General features: G+C 39.6%; 1 protein-coding gene and 1 long non-coding RNA gene across 7 annotated transcripts in view; one reads left to right on the forward strand and one right to left on the reverse strand.

Moving 5' to 3' along the window:
• Nucleotides 1-14,542, forward strand: part of LOC127530168 (uncharacterized) — a 556,902-nt gene that overhangs the window by 133,057 nt on the left and 409,303 nt on the right. The gene's annotated exons all lie outside the window — the stretch shown is intronic.
• kat7b (K(lysine) acetyltransferase 7b) overlaps nt 1-14,542 on the reverse strand; it is a 50,160-nt gene that overhangs the window by 5,938 nt on the left and 29,680 nt on the right. For 4 of the 6 annotated variants that reach the window (XM_051936399.1, XM_028818722.2, XM_051936398.1 and 1 more), the window contains 8 exons: nt 13,822-13,911; nt 12,660-12,758; nt 12,372-12,482; nt 5,755-5,946; nt 5,248-5,337; nt 4,844-4,984; nt 4,567-4,660; nt 3,699-3,845 (listed from right to left, as the gene is read on the reverse strand). In XM_051936399.1, coding sequence (XP_051792359.1) covers nt 3,699-3,845; nt 4,567-4,660; nt 4,844-4,984; nt 5,248-5,337; nt 5,755-5,946; nt 12,372-12,482; nt 12,660-12,758; nt 13,822-13,911 — 964 coding nt within the window. The remainder of the gene's footprint in view (nt 1-3,698; nt 3,846-4,566; nt 4,661-4,843; nt 4,985-5,247; nt 5,338-5,754; nt 5,947-12,371; nt 12,483-12,659; nt 12,759-13,821; nt 13,912-14,542) is intronic. The other 2 variants (XM_051936397.1, XM_051936396.1) reach the window with 1 other exon arrangement.

Below are 14,542 nucleotides of genomic sequence, written 5' to 3' on the forward strand. Positions count from 1 at the left end.
TAAATGATGGTGTTTATTATTTAGGGAGAAAAAAAATCCAAACCTACATGGCCCTGTGTGAAAAAGTAATTGCCCCCTTGTTAAAAAATAACCTAACTGTGGTGTATCACACCTGAGTTCAATTTCCGTAGCCACCCCCAGGCCTGATTACTGCCACACCTGTTTCAATCAAGAAATCACTTAAATAGGAGCTGCCTGACACTGAGAAGTAGACTAAAAGCACCTCAAAAGCTAGACATCATGCCAAGATCCAAAGAAATTCAGGAACAAATGAGAACAGAAGTAATTGAGATCTATCAGTCTGGTAAAGGTTATAAAGCCATTTCTAAAGCTTTGGGGCTCCAGCGAACCACAGTGAGAGCCATTATCCACAAATGGCAAAAACATGGAACAGTGGTGAACCTTCCCAGGAGTGGCCGGCCGACCAAAATTACCCCAAGAGTGCAGAGACGACTCATCCGAGAGGTCACAAAAGACCCCAGGACAACGTCTAAAGAACTGCAGGCCTCACTTGCCTCAATTAAGGTCAGTGTTCACGACTCCACCATAAGAAAGAGACTGGGCAAAAATGGCCTGCATGGCAGATTTCCAAGACGCAAACCACTGTTAAGCAAAAAGAACATTAGGGCTCGTCTCAATTTTGCTAAGAAACATCTCAATGATTGCCAAGACTTTTGGGAAAATACCTTGTGGACTGATGAGTCAAAAGTTGAATTTTTTGGAAGGCAAATGTCCCGTTACATCTGGCGTAAAAGGAACACAGCATTTCAGAAAAAGAACATCATACCAACAGTAAAATATGGTGGTGGTAGTGTGATGGTCTGGGGTTGTTTTGCTGCTTCAGGACCTGGAAGGCTTGCTGTGATAGATGAAACCATGAATTCTACTGTCTACCAAAAAATCCTGAAGGAGAATGTCCGGCCATCTGTTCGTCAACTCAAGCTGAAGCGATCTTGGGTGCTGCAACAGGACAATGACCCAAAACACACCAGCAAATCCACCTCTGAATGGCTGAAGAAAAACAAAATGAAGACTTTGGAGTGGCCTAGTCAAAGTCCTGACCTGAATCCAATTGAGATGCTATGGCATGACCTTAAAAAGGCGGTTCATGCTAGAAAACCCTCAAATAAAGCTGAATTACAACAATTTTGCAAAGATGAGTGGGCCAAAATTCCTCCAGAGCGCTGTAAAAGACTCATTGCAAGTTATCGCAAATGCTTGATTGCAGTTATTGCTGCTAAGGGTGGCCCAACCAGTTATTAGGTTCAGGGGGCAATTACTTTTTCACACAGGGCCATGTAGGTTTGGATTTTTTTTCTCCCTAAATAATAAAAACCACCATTTACAAACTGCATTTTGTGTTTACTTGTGTTATATTTGACTAATGGTTAAATGTGTTTGATGATCAGAAACATTTTGTGTGACAAACATGCAAAAGAATAAGAAATCAGGAAGGGGGCAAATAGTTTTTCACACCACTGTATTTCTTACCAGGACCTACTACAATAAACAGTTTCAATAAACAGATGGTAAAGATTTCCATAGTTCAACAGTTAATTAATGAACAGATATTGCAGTGCTCCATTTATGTTTATCAATTTCAAACTACTTGTTTTCCTGTCTGTTTAAACAAGTCGGTGTCTTTAGGTTTACTTACTATGTAATTAGTAAAGTTTGCATTTGTATCAACCAGTGAACTTGTCACAGGGCTCTCTGCGTCTGCACTCAGTGAGCAGCACTATATAAAAAAAAGTTCAATTGAATAAATGAGGACGGATTAGGGGAAGAGGTAATGAAGGTCATGATGAGGATTTAAGCAAGAATACTTCATAAACATATGGACAGCATGCCAACACTAGACAACCAACCGGAAAATGCAGATTAAGTGCTAAACAAAGGCAAATGGAAAATACATTTTAAACACAAGACTGGTGATGCCATCCTATAGGAAGCAGCCTCTAAAAAGGAATAAAGGGTTTATGTTAACACCTATTTTATGTATTATTTTAAACTGTTGAATAAAAATCAAGGGCTGTTATAAACGGACTGAAGGTGGTGTTTTGTGTGCAGTGCTGGTAGACAAGCTGCAAAAAATAAAGACATAGCAGCACTAGAAGATTTATAAAGAAGTGCTGTGACAGGCAAAGAAGAAATACACTTACCCCCGAGTAGAAAAGACTGTGTGGAGACCCAAATTTACGTCTTAAAAATTTTCAAGGACATTGATAAATACGATCAAGCGGAATTCTTCCAAGTTAAATAATGAACTACATACTGAAGGACAACTTGCTATTGGCTAAGGGCAGTGCAGTTAAGACCAATGGCAGGACACACATCTTGAAACAGGGACTCGGGGGAATTTGGAAGAAACTACAGAGCAATGGCGTTGAAACCGAACTTATGTGTATGTGGACAAAAAAATGAGAACTTAACACCAAACGAGTCTGAAAATGTCTCCTCTTGTTAGTTAAAATGTGATATTCTAAAAGAACACATTAGATTGCATATGAAATCAAGGAGACGGTATGTCAGAAGACTGATGAATGAGCAGCATGAATTTAGTACTGCAGTACAAATCACAAATGCCAGGAGATGAAACCTATGCCTAATTAGTAGGGCACAGGGTCACCGCAGTGAGTACAAATTGTATAGGAAACCTCCTTCATGTGCTGTTCATAATTATAAAGTGAAGGCAAGACTCCATAGGCAGTGTTCTCTCCAGAAATTTTTTCCAGCCAGGTGGCATGAAAAAGTAGTCGGGTGGGGCAGGACGGGTAAATTTGGTGGTGGGGAAAATTAAATATGCACTATTTTTATTAGTTAATTATTATTAATTATTTTCCAATGCTCAATATGACTTCCTTTTTTAAAGTTTGACACTTGTGCCAGAATATTTTTATTAAATTTAGGAAGTATCCTATTCAGGATCCTGCAACCCTAACAAAAATTTTAAATAACAATTGTTATGACATTAACTTCTCCATAACCCTTGCTACTGTATTAAGCTTCTCCGCCCCCGCTATTACCATATACACCCCCCTCTCGAAAGCCCACCTCCTCATACTGTTTGCTTGTGGACTCCGCTCCGTCCCCGCTATTAACTTTAGCATCAAGTGATTGGCAACATCCTGTCCCGTGCCTCTCCCCTCGCAACTTGCAATCCTGCTTCTAAAATATTTGCCCACTCATCCCTTGCCATCTATGCAGATCATTAGATCTGCCGCTGTCATCTCACAATGTCATGTGAGATGCGGAGCGCCCGGCTAAAAGACGCTAGGGAGAACATTGCATAGGCAACAACCTAATTAATGAGCCAGTGATAAGAATGGGCAAGGTAGCTAATCTTTTTTATATAAATTTAACAGAGACACTGTTAACGTTGCAAACCTCTCAGCACCTATTACTGTAACTGCTGTATCCTAAGACCAGCTTTTATGTACTCATTTGGGTAGTCTGAAAAACTTATTGACTTTATTAAGGCCATCTCTTATAAAATATTAAGATGATGAGTGTGATTAAAATATAGGCCTGGGGGACATACTACAGTCAATCTCAATTGCTGCTTTTTCAAATCATTAAGCTTGGCGAAAGACTATAAGAAGCAGCATTTCCTTTTCAGTGCAGATTAAATCAGTAGTTAGTGAGGGGTTACATTCATGTCACCAGCCAGGCTTAAAAAAAAAAAAAAATTCATTTACCTTTGATGGAGATTTCTTTGCCCTGGAAGTTGTGCAGATACCTTAGGAGCACTTCTTTCCAGTAGCTCCGATAGCTTATCAGACCCAAATCAGAGAGCGGCCTTTCTGGCGAGCCAACCTTCTCTTCAACCTTGGAAAGTAAATAACCTGAAAGAGACCACCAAGAGAAAAAAGGGGGCTCTGTTAACTCTGGAAAAAGGCCTACTGAGAGAAACCCTTTTTGTCACTATGACAAACACAGATACCAGCTACTCCGATCTAATGCCAACTGCAGAAGAGCAAAACTGTGTCCTTCTGCACAATTACATTATCTCTTGACCTAGGTTAAGTATAAAGAAGGTGGCCTTCTCATAAAGTGAAGACATTGTTTGTATTGGAAATTTTAACTGAGTAAACTGCACAAAGTAAATATTTAAAGGTAAAAATTGCTGAAGGCTTTATGGCTGAAATGCTGCACCTTCAATTTTTTTCTTTTTTAGCTTAAAAAAAACAAGTTCTCTTTTTTCATTTCCTCCTTTTAACTATTAATATTAATCACAAATACACATGTAACAGTGTATGCATTTTATAGCATAGGAACAAAGAGTACAAATTCAACACATTTTACATAATGGTACTATTACTAAATGTTTGTTACCCCTTTCACTCTTTCACCCTATCTGTACTGAGGAAGAAAAAAAATGACAGTTACAGTTACTGTACAACATTAAAAGCAACGGGGTAGGGTTCCAGTGCTCATGTCGAAAAATTTACATTCAATTAACATTTATGTGCTTTATGAAAAAGAAAAAAAATCATAAATTCACTATCACCCAGTTCATGTATTTATGACCTGGTTACAGGAAGCAGAGCTAAAAAAAGTACTTACTAAAATCAATCAGCATCTTTCCGTACCCCTGCCTCATATACTGAGGCATAGTCAGGATGCAGGACACATTGTAGTTCAAAAAAGAATTCTTTTCCTAAGAAGAAGGAACAAATTAATTGAAGATAATCAATTTGCAAAACAGTATCCTTCACTAACTCTACAGAACATATGAGGGGCAGGTTTAACTAGACATAAAATCTCCAAAATAAATGGTCAGCAGCCAGATCTAATATAAGGAAGCAAAAAAGACACATTAAGCGCATGGTAAACAATTTACCTTGGAAAAATAACCGACGAGATGGCAGCCTGTGTTGTCTGCTTCAGTCATGACATAAAATAGAAAAGGCTCCACATCATAATACAGAGTCTTGTGATCCAGAAAAAGTTTAGCTAACAGGCAAAGGTTTTGGCAATATATCTATAAAACACAAAATATATTTCTAGTTATACACAGAAAAAAAACAACAAAAAAAAAAGATTAAATGTTGAGTAGCTTTGTGCTGCCACCACCTGTACCAAATTGGTACAGCAACCTGTGAATTTGCGCAGATAAAATCTCAACTACACAAATGCAAGCTTTCCTGATAGCCATGTATCAGTTTATTCCAATTTCTTTGCACTAAATATAGCCCCACCTTACTGTCTCACATCTACTATAAACAGACTAAAGTGCAGCACTACCTTGTTTTTTTTCCCATCCACCTCAAACACAGATATGGCCCCTTTCCGATAAATCTCATCTCCTGGGGGATGTTTCCAAACACATTTTGCCTGGGTAGAAAAGAGAAAAAACAGACATGAGTCCAAGAACCAGCCAACTGCTAGAAACGTCAGCAGCTTCTAAGATGTTGTCTATAATGCCTAATTTACATAAAAAGATCAAAACCAACACTAGTGTCCACTAAATTTGCACTTGTGGAAAAAATGTTTAACTCTGAATAAGTCACATCTCAGCTCAAACAGAAAAATTTGTGCAACTCTTTAAATTGAGCTACCTATATACGTGTTTTCAGGTCACTATAAACAACAAGGAATTCAAGAAAGCTGCCTTAGATAAATAGATAATAAAAAGTACCTTGTAGCAATAAAAAAGTTCTTTGTGAAGCCACATTCAGCTCAGATCTTTTCAAATAAAGAAAGAAAAAAAAAACAGGGTCCCCAGCCCTCCTTTACCAGAAGCTCACTTACCATATGGCGCCGGAGGATCGTCTGGCTTTTCATGTATTTGAGGCAGAATTCACACATGTAAAGACGCCCAAGCCGAGCATACTCTTCTGGGTATGGTGAATGGTACCATGTGTCCAGCTCATAGCGGCCAAACACAATGGTTTTAATCATATTACTTCCTTCTGTAATCTGACCCTGTAGTCGTAGTTTCTCCTTAGAAAAGGAGACAAACAGAAAACAAACATTCACTCAAATACAAAGTTCAACATAAACCTCTGACCAAAAACAATCGATACCTAAACAAGCGCAATGTCAATGAGTCAAATATACACCTTTGTCTTTATCTGACTCTGGCAAGAAAGAATTTTGAATCTCGGATGATTTCAAATGACAGACGTCTACCATATAACTTTCATGAATTAAAAACTTAACTGCTTAAACAATACATACAGTTGCAATCGGAAATATTCACCCTTTCACTTCAATAGACGTAACAGTATAGTGATGTGAATCGAGGTTAAGTAAAACATACAGCAAGAAGGCTAAACAACAATCAATACTTATTGATGCTTACTTGAGTTATTTTCAGAATATAAATTGACTTAACATTGAGTTCAAATGAAAAATGTTAATTCTTTTCACAAATGTCCATGTGCATTAATAGTCAGCCCACAACTTCAGTACTTTATGGAGCATCCTTTAAGCCGGGGATATACTTAACACTATGCAACACCTGCTCTTGGGGACGCTGCTGCTAGGCAAGTGGTGTACTAACTATACTTGTAAGTATACTTTAAGTAAATCTGGAGGATTCCACCAGGTGGCAGTGCAAGAAAACAATCACAGTGAGAAAACGCAGTGAGGTTTCGCTGTGTTGTGAGTTGATAAAATAAGATAAAATTCCTTTCTATTCTGAACCTGTTGTGAAGGTGCAGGAACAATGACACAGAAAATGCTGTGCGAGACTTTGACATGCATTGCATAATTATGATGAAGAATATGCAATGATTCTATTGTCTATGCGAGAAATGGATGAAGACAAGCACAATGAATGCATTTAAAGGTCAGCATTTAAGTTTGATGATTTGCTTCACCACATCATCAAACAAACATCGAAGCACACACATTGATCCTGTTGCAGCTGCAATACAGCTTGCCATCACACTGCATCATCTTGCAACGGCCAAATCCCCACTTCTTTTCTCGGAAATTTTCCACTTTTTATCTGTTTCAAATTTGCTTCCATTTCGTACGTTTCCATATCCACTTTCAAAGAGATGGAGTTTTCATACCAGCTCTTTCGATGGGCATGCCTATCGCCATGGAGATGTTGATAGTAAACAACAATGCTGACGTCACATACCAAATTGAACACACTGCCTCCCCCAGATTTTTGCTAGTTCTGCAACTTATGCACACGTCTAGTTAATTTCAGACGACATGCTCAAAGGACATGTCAAAAGAGCGTTGGGAATGTGTGGCAGCCATAATGCATGTGAATAAGCGCTCTGAGTATAACGTATAAATCTGGCCTTAGTCTTTTAACTTCTAATAAGCATTTCAATAAGTGCTGACAAACTTCTTGCACCTTTCTATTAGAATCTTAGCCCATTCTTCATGAGCAAAAGCCTTTAGCTCATTGATGTTTGATGACTTCCTTGCTGCAACTCCCTTCTTTAAACCCAACCAAAGATTCTCTATGGGGTTTAAATCCGGGGACTGAGACAGTCACTCCAGGACATTCCAGGATTGATTCTTCTCTTAACTTGGATGTGTTCTTGGGATAATGGTCACCAAGGATAAATTCTCCAAAAGAAGCCATCACATGCTTATTTAAAATGGCTTGCAATTTCAAGGAATCCATGATAGCACTTACACTGTCAAGACTGACAGTTCTTGCAACAGAAAACCATCCCCACCTTCACCAATGACCCACACATCATCCGTGGTTGAGGGTCGGGACACCATTCTTTTGGTCATAAGCCTGGCCTTTCTGACATTGGACACGTGTCCAAACAGTTTCAGTTTAATTTCATCAGGCCACAGAACTGTCTCCCAAAACTCTGAAAGGTCTACCCTGGCATTTCTCCTGGCATATTCCAATCAACCTTTGATGTTTGTTGTGGTCAAGAGTGGAGTGCCTCTTGGAATCAAGCTATTAAATTCTTGTTTTGTTCAGTATTTGTGCAATAGTAGTCGCTGAAACGTTTGCCTTGGCCTTCATCAGGTCACCATGTAGGTTCTCTACAGGTAAGACCTATAATTTTAAGGGGTATAATGATCTGTCTTTCATCTTTTGTTAATTACTTGTTTCTCACCGTTTTGATAGCAATATTGACCAAATGATGCTTCAGAGGGTGCAGCACCACAATTTCTTCACACATCGTTACTTATTCATACAGAAAGTTAGCAAGTAATCAATAAAGGTTGGGACACCTAGAAGAACTGTTTGCATCAACTTTCAAGAGAAGTTCACTCAATTAATCTTTTTGTGATGGGCTATTCAGAAAGAGTACAAAAGCAAACCTGGCAAAAAAGCTCCTTTTAGGTGGATTGGCGATTCTAAATTGGCCCTAGTGTGTGCTTGGTGTGTGGGTGTGTTTGTGTGTGTCCTGCGGTGGGTTGGCACCCTGCCCGGGATTGGTTCCTGCCTTGTGCCCTGTGTTGGCTGGGATTGGCTCCGGCAGACCCCCGTGACCCTGTGTTCGGATTCAGCGGGTTGGAAAATGGATGGATGGATGGATGGATAAAAACTGTAGCTCCTCTAGCCACTGAAGGTTGAAATGCAAATTTTGCACAAAATATGAAGCTCACATGTAAAACAAAAATGAAGTTCTAATATCACTTGTTCATCCAAGTGATCCAAGTGCAGACCGTCATGAATGACTGCTAGATTACAAGCAGTCAGACAAAAAAGCAGAGGCATACCATAAGTCGTTAAACATAGTAGTATGGGCTATAGCTTTTCAATATCCCAATTTAATTAACTCTTTTAGGACGGATGTCGACTTTTGTCGACAGGAGGGGTTGAAGGCGAATGTCGACAAAAGTCAACATCCAGGGATAGAGGGTGACAATCAGCTGTTAATGGCGACAAATCTCACTGTCATGTCACAGGCATTCCCTCTGTGCTTGGAGGAATGCTAGACTCGTTGACTCGGCAAATAAACATTGCGTGTGCATGAGTTGCGAAATGTAAACAAAGGCAAGATGGCACCGACATGTGAAAAGGCAGCGAAGCAAGTGCAGAAAAGAAAACATTTGGCAGACGTTGTTTTGCGCATTATCGCGGAGTCGGACTCTTGATTTTTCAGAATCGGACTTTATTGGCAGTGATCAGGAGATCGCGCAAGAGAGTTAGAAGCAGGCATCAGCTGATCAGACACCAGCCGATGCCGCGCCAGCGGATCTGCTGCCAGTTGAGTGCCTTCGCGCAGCCGATGCATCTACGGCAAGGTTCGCATGGGATAAATACACATACATTGATCCGTTGAGAGACGATCTGGCTACCGGAGTTTACAAGATGGCATGGCTTGCTTTTGGACACGACAGATCACCAGCTGCTGTACTTCAGGCTGCTCTCTCCTGATGCTGCTTTTCAGCTACTGTCAGACGAGACAAACAGGTAGGCAGAGATTTTTTTTGAATTGCGGGCTGCGTTTGCATCGCAGTCTCGTTTTTCAAAGTGGAAACCCACAACGAAAGACGAGATTAAGCGCGCTGTGGCATTACAAATAGAGATGGGACAGAACTGGTGATATAACTTCAGGGAGCATTGGTCCAAACGTGTTTTGTCCCCTGGTGGCTTAGGTACGTGCTGCTGCAAAGTTTTATTCACTTCTGTAATAAACAGAAGCAAATCCCATGGGGTGAGCCAGGCTATAATGCCATACATAAAGTTCATAAAGTTTCAGAAGATGAAAAGAGGTGACAATACGGTTTTCATGCAGGCAGAAAACTTGGTGGCAGTGGCATGGCACGATGGCAAATGGGTGACTTGTCTCTCTACAGTACACACTAACAATATATGTTAGAAAATGCAGCAACAGACAATTGAAAAATAGGCATCAAAACAACACATATTGTAAGGAGTGCAATGTGGCAATGACTGAAATTGGCTGCTTTGAGCGAGATCATACTTTGCTGTGTAAAATGTATGTGATATGTATGTGAAATCATAGAGTATGCAGGCTCATACAACATGCAAGACAGTAACATTTGTCAAAAGTAAATATTTTTTGTTGATTTGATATGTTAAACAATTGCTTTGTGTTCTTTTTTAAAAAATGTTAGTTTTTGGAAAAATATTCAGCCCTGGGAGAAAAGAAACAAAAAAAAAAATTAGCCCTAAAAGAGTTAAAATAATTTGATTTGAATTTTGAAAATAAAAAAAAAAAAAAAAAAAAAATTCACACTAAGGAAAGCATGAGAGTTCAGTTTGTCAGTAAAGCAGCCAGTCTAAGTTTTCATCTAAGAAGAAGAAATTTTAACAGTAATGTAAATCCCCCTCTACTGCCACCGACTTGACTGATTACACCTTTGAAGCTGCCTTGTTTGGAGTTTTTGGTTTGCCTGTGTTAGCATACTTTATAGCTCCCATCTATATATATATATATATATCTATATATCTATATATATATATCTATATCTATATATAAAAATTCTTTTCGCGTTTGAAATGGAAATTACGTATGACCACGCGATATGGAAATTACGTATGACCACAGAACAGATTATAATACAGGAACTAATCACTTCGTTTGTGGACGCCATTTTTATATCGTCTTTACGAATTGTTATTATTTGTGCGAGAGTTATTTTACTGATATTGAAAAGAAGTGAACACAAACACGCCAATCTATCCCATAGAAGTGCGCCCCGCATCGCCCTCTCCCTCCTCTCTGGACTACAACGCTGAGCCGTTTGCCGCCAGGCACTTTCTGACAGAGAAGTTTTATTTATTTGTCCACGTGACTGTCGTAGAAACTACCACATTGTAACTTTTTTTTAGATGGCAGTACTTGATAGTAGAAGAGATGAGGAAAACAGCTTTGCATCTTTCTACTTTTTAACTGCGCCGAGCTGTAAACAATGTGAAGACGAGACCGCCTTCAGTGGCGAGGGGTCGTGAGAACAAAGTGGACACTGGGAGGCGCGGAATGTCGGGCTGCTCCGCCGTGTCGAGAGCTTCACAGTTTCGGGCAGCGTCTTCTCTTCTCGCACTGTTTGTGACACTTCAAGTGCCCCGTCGGCTCCTGGGAGAGTGGAAATCTTTGCGAATGAGTGTAATCCGCGCCACTGAAGCAGGACTCTGTTTGTAAATTGCCTGCACGACTACTTACTGTCCCTTAAGGTGAGTTTGGGTCACTAAAACCCTGCAACATTCAAGTTGCTTTTGTGATGAATTATTTTAACAAGTAAATCACAGGCACGTAGCGCAAGGTTGTCAGGCAGAAGTTTGGACGATCACATACAAAATGTAATTTCTATACCACAGCGGTCGTGTAGTGCCTTTCACAAGGGATATGCTTCCGAGAAATGATCCAAATACATTTTAGCTGCTGTTAGTACTACTTACCTGTTGTGTTATAGCACCTTTAAAATGTAGTTTACCCGAAACCACTCCAGTAGTGCTCAATGTATCTTTACTTCTTAAATGTTAATGTTTTACTGTTTAATAACTTATAGACTACATTTTATTTTTTTGCCTTGCTAGTTCATAATAAAAACAAGCTTAACTCTTGCGCAGTTTCCCCTGTATTACCAATGGTACCAAGTACTTAACACTAGAATCCCTAATCCGTTCCGTGTCTACAACGATCTGTGTAAATGTAGGATGGGAGGCAAGAAATGCTGAACACATACCTAAAACAGAGGCTTTCTCCATGTTATACTAATCATGATGTGAAGTGTACAATGTGTGAAGACTTTAGTCCAAATATCAAATAAACATGTGTGCTTTTATTCAAGAATATAAACAAAGAAAAAAAATCATTCAATCATCTGCGTTTTAAGCAGTAAGCTGCTATTATTATTACAGTAATATAAAAAAAAAAAAACATACAGACTCGAATCAAATGTAACATGTAGTGTAAATTTTGGCTACTTGTAAAAGTTAACTCTTTTTATTATTACTCAGTTTTATTCTGTCTGTGACGTTCACATGGTACAATGAACTTGCCTCTCCCTCTCTGAGCGGATGCCGTTTATCTCCATTCTTTTCACAAGAGCAGCGATGACCACAGTTGGTGCTGTGGTTGATGTCTGTTCAGAACTATTTGTTGTACTGTTTACCCTATACAACTCCAGGCACTTCACATGCAGATAAAGAGCCTTGAGCTGGGAGAACTTTTTGCCTGAGATGAACTCCATTTTGGGATGAGATAGCAGTCTGCTTGCTGCTTGTGCTGATTGACACATTTGCAAAACAAAAGACGCTGATGGAGAGGTGTGAAGGAATTTAAGGTGGCCCGGGATTACAAGTTTTTTCGTAGGCTTCAGAAGTTCTAGTGTTAAATATTTTTATAGACTATAGGAAGAGTTCATTCACTGGGCCGAGTGAATGTGTTGTCGCAAAATTATGTCTGTGCATCGGAAAAAAAAAAAAGACAGCAAAGTTAAAAAGGGAAGAAACTTACAAGATCTTCGGAAGCACGTGCCTGGGCTTTGCGAAAGAGCTCCAGGTCATAATCACTAGTGATATTCTCTAGGAGAGGCTCTCTTGTATTTCCATAGGTCTGCCTGTGCTCCTGTGCAAAAACAAGCCAGACAAGGTTAGTCAGACTAAAAAAGTTTGTTGTAACCTCTCCGGATTTGTTCCGTATGACAACATAAACATCAAGCAGAAGATGTATTCTTAAGCTGGATGGAGAGAGGCAGAGAAGTTGTTGCCATTTGTCAATTCTTAATGTATTCGTCACCCTTACCATGTATTTATCTTTCTGTTCTTTTAATAATCCGGAATCCCTTTTCTTTCGCATCTCTGTCACTTTCTCTTTATACCTAATCTGCCGCTCAGTTGGGGCCTGAAAGGAAGACGGGGGGAAAAAAAAAATTTTTTTACAGTGATAAAGGGGGGAAAAAAATGGATGACTGGATGGCCATTTTCCTGTTTCATATCAAAGCTCCACACATAAAAAAAAACAAAGGTTAAAATTCAGCAATAATAAATAGTTAAGGAAAGATGCCTGCTTCAGCACAAGAAACTGAGGCCACTGAGCATGCATTCAATGCTACACTAAAACACCATTTATAAGGAAAATATGACACCTTTGAACTCCTGTCTAGCCTCACTTGTACACACACAAGCCAGCCCACAACTGTCACACAACTGCACAACAAATGCCTGTTAATTTTAGAAAACACATACCCATGACCCTCAAACATACAGAAACACCCTCCACCATAGCACCACCAAAAAACACATGGACATCAGTAGACATTAGTACAGTATATTTTCTATTCTTGTACTGTTAGAATGGAATGCTGACAATGAAGGTATTTTAATGACTTTACCGTGAATTAGTTTAGGACAACACAGGACAAGCACACAAGCTTTCAGTTTCTATGCAACCCAAGGTAACCCTGGTGCAGAGGACTGGCCATCCACACTTTACATTGTTACTTTTGAAATGTTCAGAAACATGAAGCCATATGTGACAGGAGAACATGACGTTATGTGGTGCAGGAAGAGTATATTGGGGAAAACACGATCGAGCAATTCATATTAGAGACGTGTAGCACAAGTAGCTAAAGAAAAGTGGCAGGGCAGAGAGCAAAAGCCAGTGAAAGATCAAAGTAAGTCACGGAGTTCAAAGTGGTGCACACCACCAACTTCTTTCTCCATGAGGCATAAGGAGCAGAAGTGTTTTCTTTATGTATTGCTACACAAAGCCAATCAGATTTTAGGCAAGAGCAACAATTCAGCCTTGAGGCAACACATGCACAAAAAAAGGCCTACACAAATGAGCAAGGAAAGCTCGACATATGGCTTAGCCAAACCATTAAACGCATTTATTAGTATAGACTTCAGCCAGTCCATTAGCAGGCTCTGGTATTCTAGCCCAGCAGCCTGTGATTGGCTCGTACCTGGTGCCGGGTGGCATGCCGGTTGTTTTCATCTTGTCGGTGGGAAAGAGTCCGCTCCTCAACCTGCTTGTCGCGATGCTGAGCCCTCACCTGCAGACACAGATTATTTGACTATGTCAGTCTTGTAGATTATTTTCCGTATCCTCAGCAGGTGAGAGAGAGAAAAAAAAAAGTCCCCATCTGCAGAAAACTAGTGCAAAAAACAAAACAGGTGCGGAGAAAAACAAACCAAAGAGGCCGTACAAGAATGCTGGGGCTTCGGGAGGGATTAAGGATTTGAGTCTTCAGGTGCATGAATTGGATATTCTTTTACCGCTTTTATTCTTCAGTATCTACTTGGTTCTCATCTCTTCACCCTGACACTTTCTACTTGCAGCTTTTGTGCAATTTTTCAAAGGTGTCCTAGGAGAGCTTACGGTAAATTACTTCCAATAACAATTAACTCTTATACAGCAGATTAAGTCTGCTCTCCTATATTATATGCTGAATCTTGGGTCACTTAACAAACAGATGCCATCTTTTTTAATACCTGGAGGGTTTTATTGGTTAAACTCAATGATGCTGTAAGATTTGAAGGAACATCCTACATATGTTAGCTTGAGTTGCATGGAAACTATAACCTTTCATTCATGTATATTGGGTGCATAAAGTCTTACTGGCCTAAAAACATAGAATACCTTACATTTTTTTCCCAAATCAAAAAAATAATTATCAGCCAAAG

Source organism: Erpetoichthys calabaricus, chromosome 14, assembly GCF_900747795.2.
Source record: "Erpetoichthys calabaricus chromosome 14, fErpCal1.3, whole genome shotgun sequence".
NCBI lineage: Eukaryota > Metazoa > Chordata > Cladistia > Polypteriformes > Polypteridae > Erpetoichthys > Erpetoichthys calabaricus.